Consider the following 20,449-nt stretch of genomic DNA (forward strand, 5'->3'; position numbering starts at 1 on the left):
GCCAGCAGTTGCGCTCGGTGCGACCCCCCTTAATTTACAAAGCAAAAAATTATGGCTACAAACGGCAGTTTTTGGACTGTAAAATGTCAAAATTTTCAAGCTCGCTCGCTCGCTCGCTCGTATGTATAGTCGTTATGCAATTCTCCTGATGTTGCTGCCAGTAATTACCGGCAGTTGCGAGCGTTGCGCCCCACCCCTCCTTTATTTCCAAAGCGAAAAAATATGGCTCCAAATGGCAGTTTTGGGACTGTAAAATGTCAAAATTTCCAAGCTCGCTCTCTTTACTCGCTCGCATTTAATTATCATGCCATTCACCTGATATTGCTGCCAGTAATTGCCAGCAGTTGCGCTCGGTGCGCCCCCCTTAATTTACAAAGCAAAAAAACGGCTACAAACGGCAGTTTTTTGGACTGTAAAATGTCAAAATTTCCAAGCTCGCTCGCTCCGCTCGCTCGTATGTAGTCGTTATGCCATTCCCCTGATATCGCTGCCAGTAATTTGTCGTTTCACACCGTCATTCCATAATCCATACTAAGGGATGCAACCCTCTCCGGCACTTCCACACCCTCCCCCCCCCCCCCCCCCCCCATGAAATCCTAGCTACCGGCGCGCCGTTGCCCTTTCCCCGCTTGGTTTCCCTCAAAAAACAGTAAAAGTCTAGGGATTGAGAGCTTCCTATATTCCAAATGTCTGTCCAAAAAAATCTCGTAAACATTTAGTGTCAAAACGCACCCCCCTTGAAAAAAAGCTGGTGACGCCCCTGTCATCTCACTCAAAAAAAAATATCCATGGGGTGGGAGGGGATATCTCCTTTCAATTAACCCTTTCCCCGTTTGGTTTCCCTTCATAAATTTAGTATACTAAAAGTCTGGGCATTGACAGCTTCTGAAATTCTATCAAAAATGTATTTACGAGATTGACAAATTTCAGAACATGTAATCAAAAAGTGTGCGTCATATCTGTCATTTTAATTCAAATAAACATTTTCAAAAGTTGCCTTATCCTCTTAATTCATCTTTCTCCCGCTCGGTTCCTATCTATAGATTTAGACACGGCGCACTTTGGGGATTTACAATTTTGCGAATATTCCACACAAAAGTGCATCAGATCGTTTTATTTCAATTCTAAAACTTGAAAAAGCTCCGTCGTGTGGGAGGGGCCCCTCCCACACCACCCTTCCCAATTTCACCCAAAGTGTGCACCTGGGGACCGTTGCATAAAAGTTACAATTATTGTAACTTTGCCATCCAGTGGTAACTTCCATGGAATTCTTGATTTTGATTGGATGTTGAGTATTGTTGCCACGGTAGTTACCATTGGATGGCACAGTTACCATAATTGTAACTTCTATGCAACAGGCCCCAGATCGCTCAATTCCAGGTCTGAAAATGCAAAATCTCCCTGGTGCCAATGCAAAACATCTCCCCCGCTCCCTCGTACAGATATTCCAACTCCAAGTGTTGCCCCCCCCCCCCCCCCATCGTGAAAATGGATCGACGCCGCTTAAATAATGTACATGTGTTTCGCGCGCGTGTGTGTGCGTGTGTGTGTGTGTGTGTGTGTGTGTGATGGATTGTGTTTGCGGTAGATGATGAAAATTTTTGGTCAGAAATCATCGTGACAGAGATTGAGGAATGATTAGCGTGGGAAATTAACACGTACAAGTCTTTATGAGTATCAGGCGGTATCGACCCCGTTTGCTTATACGATGTTCTTACGTAAGACCAGGGGTGTATGTTCTGAGGATCAAAGTTTCATCTTTGCATAACAATCGTCACGTTTGTTTATTGAAACGAAGAACGAAGCTGGCCCTGCCTAAAAGAAACTCAACTCTTAGAGTTTGTATGTGTACGACCTGCCCCCACTATAATTGCCTTATGCAAACTATACAGCCATAAAACGACTGTAGTAATATACACGCGCGGGATATGGTGTTATAATGAAGACATTACTTATACTGGCAGTAGTCACTGTCCTCGAGGTGGTGGATGCACAAAATCCTCGAGTGACAGTCAATGAGGGAATCCTCGTCGGAAAGACTGTCCGCTTCAGCGAAGACACGTACATCAATAAGACGCGCGATGTTGACGTGTTTCTGGTAAGTCATTATGAACCGATATACGGTCATACTTTAATTACATCCTGTCTTTGCGATCCTCTAAAAAGATACGAAGAAACAATATGAGAATAAGGTAAAATTTCTCAGTGAAATGGGGAGCAAAAGAATGAATATATCATGTGCTGTCATTATTGTGGTTTTCACAATTTTCATGTGATTACAAAATGATTAATGATTAATGATTAAAGGACAAGTTCACCTTCATAAACATAAGGATTGAGAGAATGTTACAATATTAGTAAAACAGATCATTGAAAGTTTGAGGAAAATCGGACAATCCGTTCAAAAGTTATGAATTTTTGAAGTTTTTGTGCAGTAACCGCTGGATGAGAAGACTACTGCAGTGTATGATGTGACATGCGTACAACAATGTAAAGAAAATATAAAGAGAATTTCACAAAATTTCATCTTTTTAAAAAAGTACACATTCCCTTGACTCGTTACCGACATATGTTATGGGTAATATTATCCCCCCTGCCTGTAGAAAGAGGCAAGTCAAGTGCTCTTTTATTATGTGAATAAAGTGAAAATATGTTGAATTTTCTTTACATTTTCTTTATACTGTTGTACGCATAGGACATCACAAGCTGTAGTAGTCTCCTCATCCAGCGGTTCCAGCACAAAAAATTTTAAAAATTCATAACTTTTGCATCGATTGTCCAATTTTCCTCAAACTTTCACTGATGTGTTCTACTAATGTTGCTGCATTCTATCAATCCTTATGTTTATGAAGGTGAACTTGTCCTTTAAAGGGTGTGTACAGTTCTGGTTGAGGTGAGGATTTAGCTTTTAACGTTTTGCGAGATATTCAGAAATCACTCTGAGTTGTCAAAGAGCATGCAATTCTAAGGGGTATCAAAAGTTTATTTGATGAAAATCGGTTTTGAAATGGCTGAGATATCCAAAAACAAGGTGAAACAAAATGATCCTAATAAAAGGCGTGGCCTGTCGCCTTTTATTATTATCACTTTTTTGAATATCTCAGCCATTTAAAAACCAATTTTCGTCGAATAAACGTTGAATCCTTAGAATAACATGCTCTTTCATATTTCATAAAAGGTTTCTCACTATCTCACTTACGAATGTTCAAAACATGAATCCCCACCTTAACTAGTACTGTACAGTCCCTTTAAAGATTACGTTTATTTCATCTACAGGGAGTGCCCTATGCCAATCCGCCAGAGCGATTCGCTCCGCCACAACCAAAGACTTCGTGGGCAGGCGAAAGAAATGCTAACGAGTTTTCAGCGGCCTGTATGCAAAATACGTTCCTGCCTAACACGTACCCATCTACGTCTGAGGACTGCCTGTACTTGAACATCTATGCCTCAAATCAAAGGGTAATAACCATAGCATTAAAACATGGTAGGCACATGTACGCACACACACACATCCATACATATACATATACATATATACATATACATATACATATTATATACGCGCACACACACACACACAATGAATGTGCGTGTACTAATATGTTTTGAAAGAAATGACTTTGTACAAGGGTGTAAGATAGCACAAGCATCTTTTCTTACTTTTTAGTACGATATTAGGTCGACTCCCGGAAAGGATGGTATTATGGTTTTTCTTTCATAGCAGTTTCTTTGATATTTCTTTAACTTGTCAGATTTAAGTGGAAGAAGCTCAAGATCACCCTCTTGAGACCATCTGCTTAAGCTGTCCTTTCAATTCAATTTTGATAAAATTTTATTTTCAATAACACATATTTGTTATCGATATAAATTCAAAGAAAACCAAAAATACAATGTATTATAAAAAAAACCCGCATTAAACTTTATGGAACGAATTGTTCAAAATAATAGCGTAATGGGAAAAGAGACCAACGTAAAGAGACAAGCTTGTAGGAATGTGGGCCACGCAATACAATAAAGGAGAGACTGGGGGAGAGGAGGACTATTAAAAGGAAGCACGTGTCCGCAGCAGCTGCTGATTCATTGGCATGGACAAGGTAATTTACATTTTTTAAAAAAAGTTATGGAAACAAAATGAAAATAAGAAAGAATATAATCAGAAATTATCTGAAAACCAACCACATCTGTCTTTAATTTTCTCTTGAATACAGCAAGACTCGGTGCATCTTTTAGATAATCTCTCCATTGATTCTAAAGATTTGGTCCGATATAAACAAAAGTATCCTGGGCAAAAATTATGCCGAGAAGGGTAAATAAAATTCATTTGATCCTCTTGTAGGGTACTTGTGATAACTAACATTTCTACAAAGTATATTATCAAATACTTTGGGCAACTAATTTTTCATGAAACATTAATTGTCCTATAACCATCAATCTTTGACCTGCAAGAGTTTACTATTCAAAATCAATTCTTCAGTTTGATCATGTGGTTATAATATCATATACAATATTCCGAGATATCGTTGACATGAAATTTAAATGACATCTATCATCTGTATAAACACACAATAATTATAAAGAAACATTGACTTTCTTGCAATGAGTAACTTACACTCGCGATTTCATTTATTATTCAAAGTAGAGGGTGGTAATCTGGAGGCCAAAATTTGTATTATCTATCATTATTTTATCAGCATTCACGCTTGGCAAATAATGTACACACACTAACGCATTAAAGAATTGAATTTTCAAGTGTCTTTGTTTGCACATAATTATCTTACACGGGGTGTGGCTCCGTGTGTAAATTTTTATCAGCATATTTGCGAAATATCTGTTCACGTCTTCAGTTTCTATGGCGAAGGGGTTGGAGTTCTACTTCTTGGAGCAATATACCAGCTATACACTCCGACTGTCAACAAGGACTCAATGTAGTTCTGGTCTGGTTGTCGAGGGAATCGAGGTTATTTTCGTTGTTCTGCGCAGGCAGAAGGAGACAGACCAAAAAGTGTCTCATTATCTGCAGCCTTTTTGCTGTCGCAGACAATTGCACCGTTTTTATACCCGGCCTATATAGGGCCTTGCAACGTCCAGTCTAGGATCTATAAAGATGATTGAGGCGCGGCGAGAAAGAACAAGACTCGTTAGAAGCTGATGGTCGAGATCCAACTGGACGTAGGAAGGATTTACGTAATTATGTCGGGCGCTTTCCATGTGACTGGACCACAGGGCCAGAATCTTAAATGACCACGATGACGGCTGTCAGTTCAGGCATGGACAAACTTGAGGAAGCTTCTAGATTTTAGCCTCTTTTCTGTCATTTCTTGGTTAAAAGAGAGTGGAGAGGGTCCGTCTCCTGTATAAGCTTCTTCGTCTTGGAAAAGACGAATTGGGTGCGACATGGTTTCTGAACGAAATTGAGATGTTCGGGACTGATTCAAATAGTGAGGTGGGAGAGGGTTTTTTTCACCCACTTACCTGACAATTATATTTGTGTGTACTTTGTGTGTACGTGTGGGTGTTTTAAATAGGTTAGAGTTTGTGAATGATAAAATGGCTTTCTGTGCTATCAGATTTCTGCCGTCAACTTGTTTTTCACCTTAGGCATAAAATTACTTCACGCTTATGATATCGATGGTCATTTCATATTTTTTCTTTATTCAAAGCAAACGGAGAAACAGTTATATGATGGATAAACAATGAATCCTCCCCCATTGATATTTTGCTAGATGATACCAAGATTTGGCATGAAGGAACAAATGCATAATTTGCACTGAATCATAATCGCTTCCTTGTCATGCTGTCAGTGGACTACAATGCTAAAGTTCATGACAAGGCAAGTTGACACATTGTTACTATGGTAGCATCCATGCACGATTAATGAAAGCGATAAACTAATATTGTAAATCTACCCTATACAAATCTTTATTTTGATAGTGCTTGTCTTTGACAAGTGACGTCACTATATGTATATTAATCTTGCAGCAATCTGGTACTCCTGTGATGGTGTGGATACACGGAGGAGGTTTTGTTGGTGGATCGGCAATGACGTATGATTATAGCGGTATCCCATTGGTTACTGTTGGTGACGTCATAGTAGTAGCGATAAACTATCGCGTAGGTGTCTTCTCACACCTTTCTACAGGTAAGACCTTTCCCCAAAAATATGCAAAAGAAGCAAATTGATCATTTTAAGTTACTTGCGGGATTACTTTAAGGATAATGTAGGCCTATAGTTCAGTGTATGTACATTTCATCTTTGTTTTCAAACTAGCTAAAGAAATTCATTGTCAGTGGAATTTTGTGTCAATGCTTTTCATCTGTGAGATGTGGAATAACGCACACTACATGTACAACCCTTCTTTTCATAATACTTTGTTGACACGCTTTGCCTTCCCAAATAACCTTTTCTGCCTATCCTTGCGCTTTGACGTAATCATGTTTTTTCTTTCTTTGTGTGTGTGTGTGGGGGAGGGGGGCTAAACATTGGAATGCATCCTACATTGAGAATTACTTCATGTTTCTTTGTATATTAGATGAATTACAAACGATATTGCAGGGAAATTACATGCGAGTTATATGTCCAACGGGGCAGAACAATAAAATCGTTTTGGAGTTTATGTGGGAGGAAGCATATTTGTTTGTTTGTTTGTTTTTTTTGGTACGGAGACAACGTGCAGTTGTAGCAAGTTGGGGTACCAAAAAAATGTATATATATGCATATATATATATATATATATATATATACAATCTTGGACCACTGCTATTTTTCATATGATATACATTATTCTGATCACGTTAAGTTATACATATATGTTATTCATGATTCTATGTGCGGTTAAAACTATAGTCTGTCTTACCGGAAGATTGCAATCATGGTTTGAGGTCAATAAAGTACACATTAATCACAATAGAGATATATTTCATAATCTTTAAGGACCGGAATAGAAATATTAATGCAAATTTGGAAATTAATTAAATCAAATATTGTACGTAATTATACTATAATCTAATGATTTAAAAGTATGAAATTGCTCGCTTTAATCTTTAATGAATGTTTGAGTTAGAGAGATTGTAGTAATTACGTTTCTCTTGAACATTCATAATCAATTGGAATATTGAATAGTCAATCGAATCACCGTCTGCAATTTGAGTAAATCTGCAAAATAATATCATTTCAGTTTATTTATTTATTTATCATCTTAGTCATATATATGAGCTTACATGGAACCTATAATCCATCAAAGATATCCATATTCCCGTCATATTCAAATATTGATATGTTGTATCCCTGCTGGAAAGACCACAGTGACCCACAGTGTGAGAACGACAGTGTGAACACAGTGTGAAATCTCTTCACACTGTTAAATTCGAGCGTTTTAACAGTGTGAACACAATGTGAGTCGTCAATTTACAGTGTGAAACAAAACATTTCTATGTGAACACTCTGTGAAAACAACACCACAGTGTGAAATCCTCTTCACACTTTACATTTGAGCGTTTTCACATAGTCGACCATATGAACACACCGTACTGTGAATACACTGTGGGACACTGTCTTTTCTTTCCAGCGGGGATGTTTCTTAAATGTGAAGTGAACTACAAAGCTTGAAACGTGGCATGTTGATGAACGTATTACAAAATAATTTATGAAAGCGAGATCTTACTTGAAGCTAACCTTGTATTAAACCCACTTTCTCTTAGAGATACGGTATTGCAAACCACACACCGTGGGCATAGTTTATGGAGTGGTCTATTTCCAAACATAGCTTCAAACTAGCAAATTAGCAACATCGCAAAAAGTAAACAGTTAACAATATTCACGAATTAAATACTCAAAGATTATCAATATTATCAATTTCGTCTGTTATTAGCCGCACTTCATGCAATATAAATTTCTTAAGAAAACAGATCAACCGCATATGCCAGTGTTTCTGCTACCTTTGAATACCTCTGAATACAAACGCCTCCAACAAAGGCCTTACATCACTCGCGAATCACTGTACAAAACCTTAAAAGTCCTCAATTACGCGGATGATCATTTTGCAAGCTATTAGGTTACATAATGTGATTAGGCAGGCAAAGGATCCAACATTATCATGATCATTCCCTGTTTTGTTATTCGTTTTCTCTCCTCCTCTGTCATCTCCCAAAACTCTCTTCGTTTATTTCTATATCAATACCACTGACCTTCTTTCCTTCATTCTCCAGGAGACGATGTGCTGCCTGGAAATTATGGTATGCTCGATCAAGTCGCTGCACTGGAATGGATTTATAACAACATCGAGGGTAAGGACTAATTTAATGAAATTCCCCCTATAACGAAGATAAGCGGTTTTAGACGCAACACCGTGGACAGCCTCCAGAGAAATCTTACCCTGCGATCGACCAGAGTAGACGCGGGTTAGCCTCCAGAGAACCGACGGAGAGCCGCCGGAAAGGGTGTCAGTGCAATATTGTGATCAGCGCTACGTCAGGTGACCAGCGCTGAGCCACACAAATTCTGTGAATTCTCCCTGTGTATTATAGCCCGATCAGACGTCATGCGAAGCACGCGACTTATGTACAGCAACAGGGCTGTGTATGGTTTATGTACTATTTTTATACAGTCGTGACACTCATTGAGTTCTTTGGGTTGAACGGTATCTTAGTATGATCGTGTTCTGTGATTGTAAAATATTGGTTGATTTTATGACTTATGCTTTCTCTAATTTTTCTCTAGATCCTCAAGAAAAGAGAAAGAGTCTAAAATGCGTTCACACGCTAAAAAATATTGCAATGAAAAAATCAGTAGGCGTATTCAAATGGACTGTAAAGAGGTCTTTTAAGACGGGAGTTAATATTCTGTGCAACATAACAAACTTGAAATGTATTTTTAAACCCGTGCTACGAATTATAATTCTGAAACGTGCGCACATATGCAAAAACAAACGCTATATCAATAATCTTATATACACCATTCATCTACAATCAACCCTTTTCCAGCCTTTAACGGTAGCAAAGATGACATCACCATCTTCGGGGAAAGCGCCGGGTCGGCGAGCGTCAGTTTTCACCTAGTTTCCAAACTCAGCCGAGGTTTCTTCAGTAAAGCGATATTACAGGTGAGCGGCGCATTCCCAACAGCATTTGTTGCATCAAGAGGACGCGTCAAACAAGTAATTGACCACAAGTGCTTGATATGTAGCGGGCAATAAGGCGAAATATCCAAAGTTGAGATGGATATTTCCCTCAAGATAAAAGGAAGTGGGCTCGGCCTCGTACATTGTGGGTGCTGCATTAATAATTCATGTATAGGTGTGACGGAGGAATGACTGCTCGCAGACGTTGCAGTATGTTCACTGATAGCCTTTAATTTCCCCGAGCTTTCGACCGAGATACCGGTCTTTTTTAAGGGCTTGGAACGTAAACAAAAAAGTAAGAAGGCAACCAATTTGCATGCGTTTGAACAGAATAAGGGAAAATAAGAAGCCAAAAGAAAAACAAAAGAAAACTAGATCTGTCGTCTTTGGGACATGATACAAAGTGTGAAATTAATAGGCAGAGGACTTTCTGAGCTAACCTCTATAGAACTTTTAAGGAGAAATAATAATAATAATAATAATAATAAGAAAAAAAATCCTTACAAAAACGGAAGGTGATCCGAGAGGATACTCGGATCACCTAATAAACAGGAATGTAGACAGCAACATGACGTTCACTACAACGGAGCGGGAATATTATGACATAAACTGGCAGATGATGCACGGTCGCATTTTGGTTTATCTTTATTTCTTTATTTGCACGTTTTTCACTGAACAGAGCGGTACTGTCATCAGTCCTTGGGCCTTTAGGAACGACACTGAAGGGGACAGGAGAATATCCCGAGAGTTGGGGGTCGCCTTTGGGTGCGACACGTCCACCTCCGAAGTTTTGGTTGCCTGCCTAAAACTCCAAGAAGCTGAAGAACTAATGACGAAAGCAGATGAGGTAAAATACGATCATAATGTAATTAAAAAAAACTTACAAAATGTTCAAAACTAGACCTAAACACAGTTCCATCCTTAGGAAAATAAAATGCCAACAGACCAACTAAGAATACCTAAAAAACCCTGAAATACCTGAAATCGTCACCTACTGCAGAATCCGCAGAGGTTACCGGATGATATACAATAGCAAACGTACTAAACTTTTAAAGCACATAGTTTATCATACTATAACCTCGCAATTGGTATAGATTAAAACTGCGTCTGATACAGGTTGGACCTTCTGCCGATTGTTTAAATAATCAGCTTCGTCCCAGGAATCTGATAGGTTGAACGGAGCTCAACAAGCTTTGCTTTTTAGTTTGTTCCATTGTTTTTCTCTGTAACATTCTCTTACTTTGATCATCATGATCATGGAGCTACAAACGAAACTGACATATCGACCGTACTATGTAATATGTTCGTATTTTTATTGTGTGTGTATATCCAAGATGGACATTATGTATTATATCATCATATTTTATTATATTTTATGTATCTTACGTCGAGAAATACGAAAATGGACTTGATATTGAATGCATGAATGAAATGCTATCAAACAAATATATGACTGATTACAGCTTTTTGTATAATTTGAATATACATGTAGTACATGTGAACACCTTTAGTGCATTCAATTTCATTTTCTTTTAACTATCTAATAGTGTAAATAAAATCATCATGGAATAAGATGAAATTAACAATTTTCATTTGAAATATCAACTAAAAAATAAAACTTCAAAACTAATGCATAGCTATCTGTCAAGTTATGTATAAGTATACATTTCATTGTAATTTAAGGTACGCAAGTGCGTGGAGGACACAGTTTTTGATAAGTAGTTCTCTGGACAATCGATAACGGCCTCACGGCATTGTTTGGTACATTTTTTTCTTATATCTGAGTCAAAGAGCAGGACTCATACACACAGATAGATGAATTACGTGAAGTTCCGATTATTTTCCACATCACTTGACCGAGCAGGACAATACAAGGGGAACAAGAAACATAAAAAAACGAAATTAAGGGACAAAGAAATGAAAGAATGTATTACATGAATACCCGAATAGGCAAAAAAGTTGAGAGAGGATAACCGAAATTATACAGTGTCTAGGAGTTTGAAGCTATACATGTGTTGAAAATACCAACTTTATAAAAGAATTTGCATTAAAGGGAATGAATATTCTAAATTAAACAAATAGTTACGATTTGGGATACGCGGTAAGGTGGAGAGCAAAATGTGTAATTTTGGGAATGCATTGCAACAAGATTTTTTATTTCTTTATTTTTTAAGATATCATTAGGATGACTTAAAACATTGTAGAGAAGAACTGCGATGTCTAAAATCGTCAGACATTGAGTACCATACAGGTCTATGGTGTCTGAAAGATTTTGACCTGTGATAAGTTTAGGAATTGCAAAATGGTACATAGTCTGTTGTATGATGGGTCGATAGGCTTTGAATGAATGCAATGTTGGAAACAAATGTAAACACGATATAGGGAGCTCATTTTAAGTATCTGTACATGAATGTTGCGGTTCACCATGAATGTTTTTCGATTGTTCCATGAACCTTTATAATCATGCCGTCAATCCCTCGTTTGAGGCGAGACCCCACTTCCATGAAGCTAATGGGGTGCTATACCTCGCTAAAGATTTTTCGTTTGGGAATTGGGAGTTGAAGTATTTGTCCATTGCAAATTAACTTTCTGCTCAGGCGTGACAAACCTGGAGGCCAAGCCAGGGTTTAATGACTCCAGCAGCTACGTAAGAGCATGATAAGGATATCTGCCTGTGGCAGACCATTCAAAGTGAACTCAATTTTCTCTATCCTTTCTAAAGTTTTCAATTTTATATTCTATTGAGAAATTCTATGGTCATCCATTTTACATTTCGAACGAAAAAATTGACCCATAGATAACGAAAATACAGGAATAAGAAGGAGAGCATTGTAGAAGTTTGTCGACACACACACACACACCATGGAGCTACATAGCCCATGCCAAAACCAAAACAATCTCCTCCTCTCGCGGGTGCCCCCCCCCCCCCCCCTGGCGCTGTGGCGATGACTGATGCTTAGATTAGGCCAGGGTCAAGAAACAGGTGTTTTATATCTTTGGTCTTTAAGTCATTGATTGCCAAGATATACACTGGCATTATTTACGGGGGTGTAGCCTCTTCAAACGAGAGATTTGCGTCATAATTATAATAAAACAAATAATTGGGATTTTTATAATGACAATATAATTATACATTTGATTTTGCTGCAAGATCCCCCGTGCAATACTTCAGTCGGTGATGTGAGGAAATATGAGTGCATTAAAAATGAATCTGTGGGGTGTTTTTAATAAGATATTCTCGAACTTTCTAAGGTATCCCAATATCTCTTGAGTTTGATAAATGAACCCTGTGTACATGTGATAATCTAACAAATGTCTAACATCTTACAATTCAACACAAGACTTAACCTGCCTAAGCCTAATGTAAAGATTGCAAACTCATATAAAGCACACACTAGTCCTCACACAGTTCTTCATGCACATGCAACTACACCTCTCATATTGGGAGCGTATTAGATCAGATTGTAGATTTATTTTTTTTTCAGTGTCAGAATCATCCCTACTGTCATATATTCTGGTGAATGTATGATATCCTTGTATTGATGCTCCTGATCTGACAGACTTACGTAACATAATTGCATATTCATGTCAAATTTTCAAATGAACTGAACCATTCTTCTTTGCTTTCTTCTAAACAGTTATAGACATAATTTTAGACTCGATCAAAATAAGCGTCTACCAGTGTACAGAAAAGTCCCAATTTTAGATGGCCCTCAATGACCTTTTTGAATGTGTAACCGTGCCGCTAGTCCGTGGTACATTGCTAGTGTTCCTTCTATCGTAATTGGGCGGTAATGTATCCCAATGACGCCTTGAAATGTATATTATGAAGATGTATTCGCATATGTCATATTTTTGTGTCACAATAGCATAACTTTTTTTCTCTCTCGTTCTATTACCACTCTGTCTCTCGATGAATTGACAGTTGTATGGCAACGAAGGGTCTTACGCGGTTACTCTTGACGGAACATTTCTGGAAGACACCCCTATGAGCATGTACGAGATGGGAGACTTTGCAAGAGTACCACTACTCGCGGGGTTCAACAAGGACGAGGGAACTTTGTTTCCGTTCCTCTTTCTACCGGGCTATAGCCAAAACTCCATCCCTCCGGTGATCGATCGCGCAACATTCGGCTTCTTTGCAAACTTTTTCACGCGTCACTTGGTAAACGATGATATCGTTCAGGATTCCATCAATCAAGAGTACATTGACTGGACCATCGCCGATGACCCGGATGCCGACTACTTTTCGTCTGTGGTCGGTCTGGGACTCGACGCATACTACGCCGCCCCGACGGATTACGTAGTCAGGAAACACGCGAACGCCGGGGGAACGGTATACAAATATTTCATGACCCACGAGCCAACAAAGTAAGCAGTTCAGTTCAGTCTTAATTCTCTTCAGTGGGGAATAATTTGCCATCCAAAGAGGCCATCACAACATTACGTTGTTCAAATAACCAACACATGATACGCGCACGAACCCACGCACACGCACACGCACACACAAACACACACACACACACACACACACACACACACACACACACACACACACACGAATACACAAATGATCACACGTATAATATGAAAAGTGGCAGTCCAGTTATGTAGGGGAAAGAATATACTAAATACTTTGTACATATCATTATACACGTCATCCCCCCACCTTGTGAGCTAAGGGATGCACACCCTCATCCCCTCCCCCCCCCCCCGCTCTCTACGCCCGTGCTTCTCTTGTCAAAACGTGAAGACTAGTCCTTTGTGGGCGTGATGGGCTCACACCTCCATTTGATATTGTCGATAGTATTAAATAAGAATAAGATTGATAAGAAGATGACATAATACAACGCTAAATAATACTACAAGTTCCCATAAATTGAAGTCTATTTTTCAATTTCAAATGTGGTACCATCTACATAATTTTTCTTTAAGTAAATATTATCACTGTGACTGTTTATATGCCCTTTTTACCTTTAATGTCAATTACAGTTATGATGGATCATTCGTTAGTTCCACTGAAATGCATTAACTTGATGTAATTATGACATGTTCATTGCCAGGAGTATTTTCCAGTATGGAGATATCGTTCCTTCTCCGACGTGGCTTGGAGCCGGTCATGGTGAAGACATGATTTTTGTTTTTGGGATGCCTTTCATAGACGAGCTGTACAACATAAGAGGACACAATATGACCGCAGAAGAAAATTCCCTCTCCGTTAAGTTCATGGAATTCTGGACAAACTTTGCAAAGTCAGGGTAAGCTTTTGTTTTCAGTCTCCAATTTGTTTTATTTGTGGTGTGTTCATGTGCACAACAATTACTCACACATATACTCACAAATGATAATGACTTATATAGTGCTTTACATTGTCTTTCTCTCAACAGGTATAGGATAAGACGAGCAGTAGGATTACTAGGCAGTTTATAGTTACAGAACTTGCAATTTATGTCTAGTAATCCCCTTTAAAGGGGATGGCTAGTAACTGATCTGTGGGAATCAGTGGGAATCAGTGGGAATGCTGGGGGATGATTCATTTAAGGGTACATTATTTATCTATTGTTGTGTGAAAATTATTTGCTTCAGAAGGGTCTCAATGTGCAGTTTAATGCCCCGTCACTGTACAGGCATGCTAACCTGGAAACATTGATGATATGGTTAATTTGCAAATTACGATTCTTTTCTCTGTGTTGCTGGGCGCAGAGATCCCAGTAGACCCAGTGAGGATGTTCCCCGAGGAGACGGAGAAGATTTCTGGCCTCTCTACACCATCCCTGAGCTCAGTCACAAAGAGATGTCCCTCGAGCTGGGAGTGGGAAGAGCTGCGAGAGCGAGTGGATGTCACTTCTGGAATAACTACATGCCTGCTCTCATTAGCTTTACGAGTAAGTCATATTTTCACACTCATCGAGTCAATTTAAAAGAAAGTTGTATTTTTCAATCACACACACAAAACAAAACTGTCATCTTAAAGGAATAGTTTTGAAGGTTTTGGTTAAAGTGAAGATTCAGCTTTTAACTTTTATCTTGGAAGTGCCACTTATATGAAGTGTTAAAAAGCATACAATCCTAGAGAAATCCAGAGTTTATTTGATGAAAATCCGGTTTGAAATGGTTGAGATATTACCCAAAAAAAATCATAGGGGGCCTACTAACCAAAGCGATCTTTAATAAAAGGTGGGTCCCACCTCTCATGTATTGCTTTATTATGGATATATATCTCAGCCATTCCAAAACTAATTTTCGTCAAATAACATTTGAATTCTTCCTAGAATTGTATGCTCTTCTATATTCTTTCATAAGAGGTTTACCATTATCTTAAAAAAATCATCATCAAAAAACCTGAAACTCCATCTCAGACGGAACTGTGCCATCCCTTTGAGCGTTCTTCAGTCCAGAGTGTCGATTATATATTGTTGACGTCATGTTCGGTAAAATGAGTAAAAGAATAATGTCGTTTACAGTGGGTGCGGAGTATTTTCGTGAATTCTTCACCACTGTGCTGGTAGTGAACTTGTTGGGCATAGAGAAAAATGCAGTGGGAGTAGTGTGATGATGTTGATTATAGATGTTTGATACATATCGATAATGTTTGCATGGTTCAGTAGATATGATCTGTTACTTCTGGTATTGTCTATAATATTGTAGGCAGCATGACTGACGAGGAAAGAGAATGGCGGGAAAGCTACGACGACTGGAAGGGGGAGATGGTAGAATGGCAGCGGGTGTTCGAGGATTACAAGCAGGGGACTACCTGTAACTAAAAGGCTTCCAACTGACTGACTGTGAATGAAACACAGCAACAAAAGAACAACAGCATAATTTCATACTACATAATGATGATCTGTTAATCGCTGTCACTCCCGGGTGCTGTTCATTATTCCGAACCTTCGGAAAAACGAACCTTTGGAATAACAAACCTTCGGAATAACGAGCTGTAACCGCCACTCCTAACGCCAGCACCGTGATCCCCGAGGAGATCCCACAACACTTTCCAAGCTGTTTCAGTCATCACTTGCATTAACGTATTCTCTTCATCTTGTCAATGACGATTAGGAGTTTCTTTTTCTTTTCAAGTGATTCATACTCCCAAAGTAATCAAGTTAATTCCAATACCCGTAATGTAAGAAGTCTTAAAGTAGTGTCTCAGAAAACTACCCTGAATGTTTCTAACATCTGCACTTATTTTAGAAAGAGTTTTATCATGATAAAATATTTGTCATGCTTTGCTGTCAAGTTACTAATCCTGTCACAACTCTGCTGGAAAGAACACAGTATCCCACAGTGTGAAATACATTGTGAAACACAGTGTGAAATCTTTTCACATTATTAAATTCGAGCGTTTTAACATTGTGAACACATTGTGAATCATCAATTCCCAGTGTGAAACAGAACATTACTATGTGAACTCTCAGTGAAAAACCACACCACAGTGTGGAATCATCTTTACACTGTAGAAATTTGAGCGTTTTTTTACTTAGTCGATTATGTGACCACATTTTGAACACACTATATATATATGAGACATTGCGTTCTTTCCAGTAGGGATTATAGGAATTCTCTGTCAACTGTAGAACCATCACGAACATGGAATCGACATCAATCTGTAATAAACTGTGTGACGCAGACGATGCGTGATTTGATTTGATTTCACTTGATTTGATTTGAATGAAAGTGATAGATGGCTGTTGGTCCCCTTTGAAGGACTATAGTTGATGCGAATAAAACGCCTTGCCTGGAATGTCTGTGGGGGCAGAACCATGCCAGAGGACTCAGGGGAACATATGTTAGAGTCACACACGGCCGGGTCACAAAACGGATGAAACTAGAGGTAGTTATAAAATCAACCAGGGAGGTGACCACCTCCCTGAATTAACCTAAGGAAGAAGCTTTTACACTTTTGTTTTTTGTCGCAATATTTTAGTTGAATATCTGTGCGCGTAATGTTTCCTTCAATAAAACTATACAATTGCAAGGTATATATATATATATGTATAACTTTTACTAATAAGTTTGATTCCATGTCACCAGTTCTCCGTTCCTTACATTGGTTACCTGTAGAAAAAAAGGATTATTTTCCAGATTCTGTTAGTAGTACATCATTCAGTTCATTCTTTTCCCCCAATATACATAAGTAATTCTGTTCAAAAATACAATCCGACACGAAGGCTACTTTCATCATCAGATGCATTCTTACTCCAAACACCCAGAGTAAAACATGGGTATGGTGATCGTGCTTTTTCCGTTATGGGACCAAAATTGTGGAATCAGTTACCTCTTCAGTTATAAAGGAAACTGCATGTCATCTACAGAGTCATTCAAATCCAAACTAAAAACTTATCTGTTCCTTTCATACTGAGGACTGTAATGGCTGTATGTCATTAATATTGGATCAATATTGTATTTTTAATTGGTATATGTTGTATTCTTTATTTGGTATATATTTGTTTTTGTACATTTTCTCATTTGTTGAAATGTTTGAATATGTATATTGCATGTAAATATATGATATCTTTTCATTTTTGAAGCGCCATGAGCACTGAAAAGTGGACCTGTGCGCTATACAATTAGTAGCCACTATTATTATTATTATTATTATTATATATATATATATGCACACATTTATATACAGTATATATGTATACTTCCGCATGCGTCCCGAATTTCAGACTTAATCAGAACCAAGCTAATGACAGGACTTGATTTATATTGATTTATTTGTTTATTTATTCATTCATTCATTTCTTCATTATCGTGTAGAGTTGGCCTTTTCAGTAGTACAAAACTGCCTTCCAAAGGCACCCTTACAGGTTTATATGGACTTTCATGGACATCATGAAAATACATGGAACATTTGCACATGAGTTACAGCTGGGGAGTGAATGATACAATATACATGGATCATGCAGATGTGAAGTCAGAGTATCAAAAATCACAGTTGGAGAGGGAAGAAAATCAGAAGCCTACATACACTTAACATAGGAAGATGAGGGAAAAAAAATTATTTCAGAAAAGGTAGACGAGAAGCCCATCTGTATTCTTTGAATGCACATGTGCGCGTTTCATACTGAGGAAGGCAGCAATAAAAAAAATCTGTGCTTTACAAATTACCTTGCTTCGTCATCTTTTCTGTATTGGTACTAACACACGGACTACAAACAACATTATAATCACTGTTAACATACACACATATATATATATACTTACATATATATATATATATATATATATATATATATACATTATATATATATATATATATATATATATATATATATGTATATATATAATATATATATATATATATATATATATATATATATATATACGTATATAGATATAGATAGAGACATCTATATATTTGATAGTCAACACAAGTGTTTTTTGTTTTAAGGTGTGCTGATGTCAATCAGGGTCTTCCAAACCAGAAAAGAGTTTGGCTATTACACTGTTGATTTTTACAGAATGTTCGTTTTCGTACAGTTCTTTTCACAACGTCGGGTGAACCTCCATGAGCATGCGTAACATTCAAATCTCGTATACCCTTCCTCCACACGGATCACCTTCATTATGTTTTTATTTTAAACTCATCACGGTAAGTTGATAATACCTGCACTCAGAATATCACCTTAAAATTCATCATGAGTAAAGGAAGGAAAGATCTTTGGCATTATTCATGTTGAATTGATGATAAACCAGATTTATTGGTCCATTTTGCACAACAAATTCTGCCTGCATGGTGTATTCCATCGAGAGCAACTTGATGTTAGGAATACTGAGATACCCACATTTCAGGACTGTCAATGATGGAGTATAGTTGGTTGCAGAAATCTGATTTAAATCGATGCAAGGAGCTACTGCTAGCTCTCGTCATGTACCTCATTGATAAGTTTAAGTACTGTATTTGAAACTGTTGAATCAATGTTTCATTGGCATAATATGTTTATAATATATAATATGTTTATTAATATTATTAATAAACACATAGAAATAGATAAAATGGTTTTCACGCCAATCATGCCAATGAAAGCCTTTTCGCAATATTTCTCAAATCTCTTTTTGTTACTCTGAGATAACAGAAACAAAAGATTTATCGACAAAAATGTCTGGACCTAACACAAAGTTGAAACAAAATCCTGTCACAGCAGAAGAAGGGAAGTTAAATGGCACAGGTTTGTCTCCTTAGGTACCTAATTAAGTAAATTTTAGCAATAGAAATGCAATGGTCGATATTATATCTAAACTTAAAATGTATTACAGTTATGGATAACCTGATTACTAGTAGATTGAGTTTAGTGTCGGAAGCATATAAGGGTTAAAAGGTATTCCGGTTAAGGTTTATAAAACATTTACGGTTAACGTGTGATTCATTAAAAGTCGATATTACATTTACGGTTGGTCTTACATTTTATGGTTAACATCTTATTTAGGGTAAACTGTATTATGTTTAGGGTTCGGATGTTAGGCCCTATTGCATTTAGGGCTGATATTACGTTTACGGTTAGGATGTATATATGGTATTAAAGCCTGATATCATATTTAGATTTAAAACATGTTACATTTAGGGTTGACTCAATTATTACATTTAGGATTGAAATGTATATTACATTTGGGGTCGCTAGTTTATTTAGGGTGAAAAAGTGTTACACGTAAGGTCGATTTTACATTGAGCGTTGCATTACAATCATAGGTGATGCAAGTGTGTGCTAGATGATATAACGTTACACGTTCAACGTCAGGGACCCCTACAACCATTTTAAAGCTAGCTGTAGTTATTTCTGCGTTCTCGTCTGTATTTACATGGCGCCATACTCAACAACGTAGGCCAATCCACTCGGTCACATCACACAAATGCTGAGAGACCGGGCAAAACAAACAGAATGGTGGGACAGCATCAGTGGCAGCTGAATGAGAGAGTAGTTTGCCCCCTCCGCCGAACTTTCTTTGTTATACGGCCTTGTAGACAGATTCGATCCATTGCACAGTAGGCCTACTTCCATGTTTGCTCGAAGAAGCACATTAGTATCACATGACTGTAGGCAGTACTTTTAGAGTCTACTTTCCAGCAAGACTACTTAAATCGAAGCAACAACAAAAATTCAGCATAGAATCTAGCACGCTGATGATAAATGAATTCAAAGGCTATTTTGTTTTGGCGTTTCATTCATGCAACGAAGTCTTTGAATCTTGAGCACGAACATACACATGAATGATCCAGTCATCAATACTGGCGCACTTTTATAAGACATAATCATATCTTCGCCATACTCACTTTATCGTTTATCCTTAAAATAGCTGCACAATAATGGCAGATGAAGTTATTTAAGATGTAA

At 37.8% G+C, this 20,449-nt stretch overlaps 1 protein-coding gene across 1 annotated transcript; it reads left to right on the plus strand.

Moving 5' to 3' along the window:
- Window positions 1–1,939: 1,939 nt before the first annotated feature.
- On the plus strand, window positions 1,940–15,880 carry LOC139709469 (acetylcholinesterase-like). The gene is made up of 10 exons (XM_071621430.1): window positions 1,940–2,098; window positions 3,277–3,459; window positions 5,980–6,139; window positions 8,206–8,283; window positions 8,980–9,098; window positions 9,796–9,963; window positions 13,042–13,487; window positions 14,180–14,374; window positions 14,820–15,001; window positions 15,765–15,880. Exons 1-10 carry the CDS (start codon window positions 1,940–1,942, stop codon window positions 15,878–15,880), a joined length of 1,806 nt encoding a protein of 601 aa, XP_071477531.1.
- Window positions 15,881–20,449: the final 4,569 nt, after the last annotated feature.

Source organism: Diadema antillarum, unplaced genomic scaffold (genome assembly GCF_040938485.1).
Source record: "Diadema antillarum isolate AM-2024a unplaced genomic scaffold, OU_Dant_1.0 seq00001437_RagTag, whole genome shotgun sequence".
In the NCBI taxonomy this organism is placed as follows: Eukaryota; Metazoa; Echinodermata; class Echinoidea; order Diadematoida; family Diadematidae; genus Diadema; species Diadema antillarum.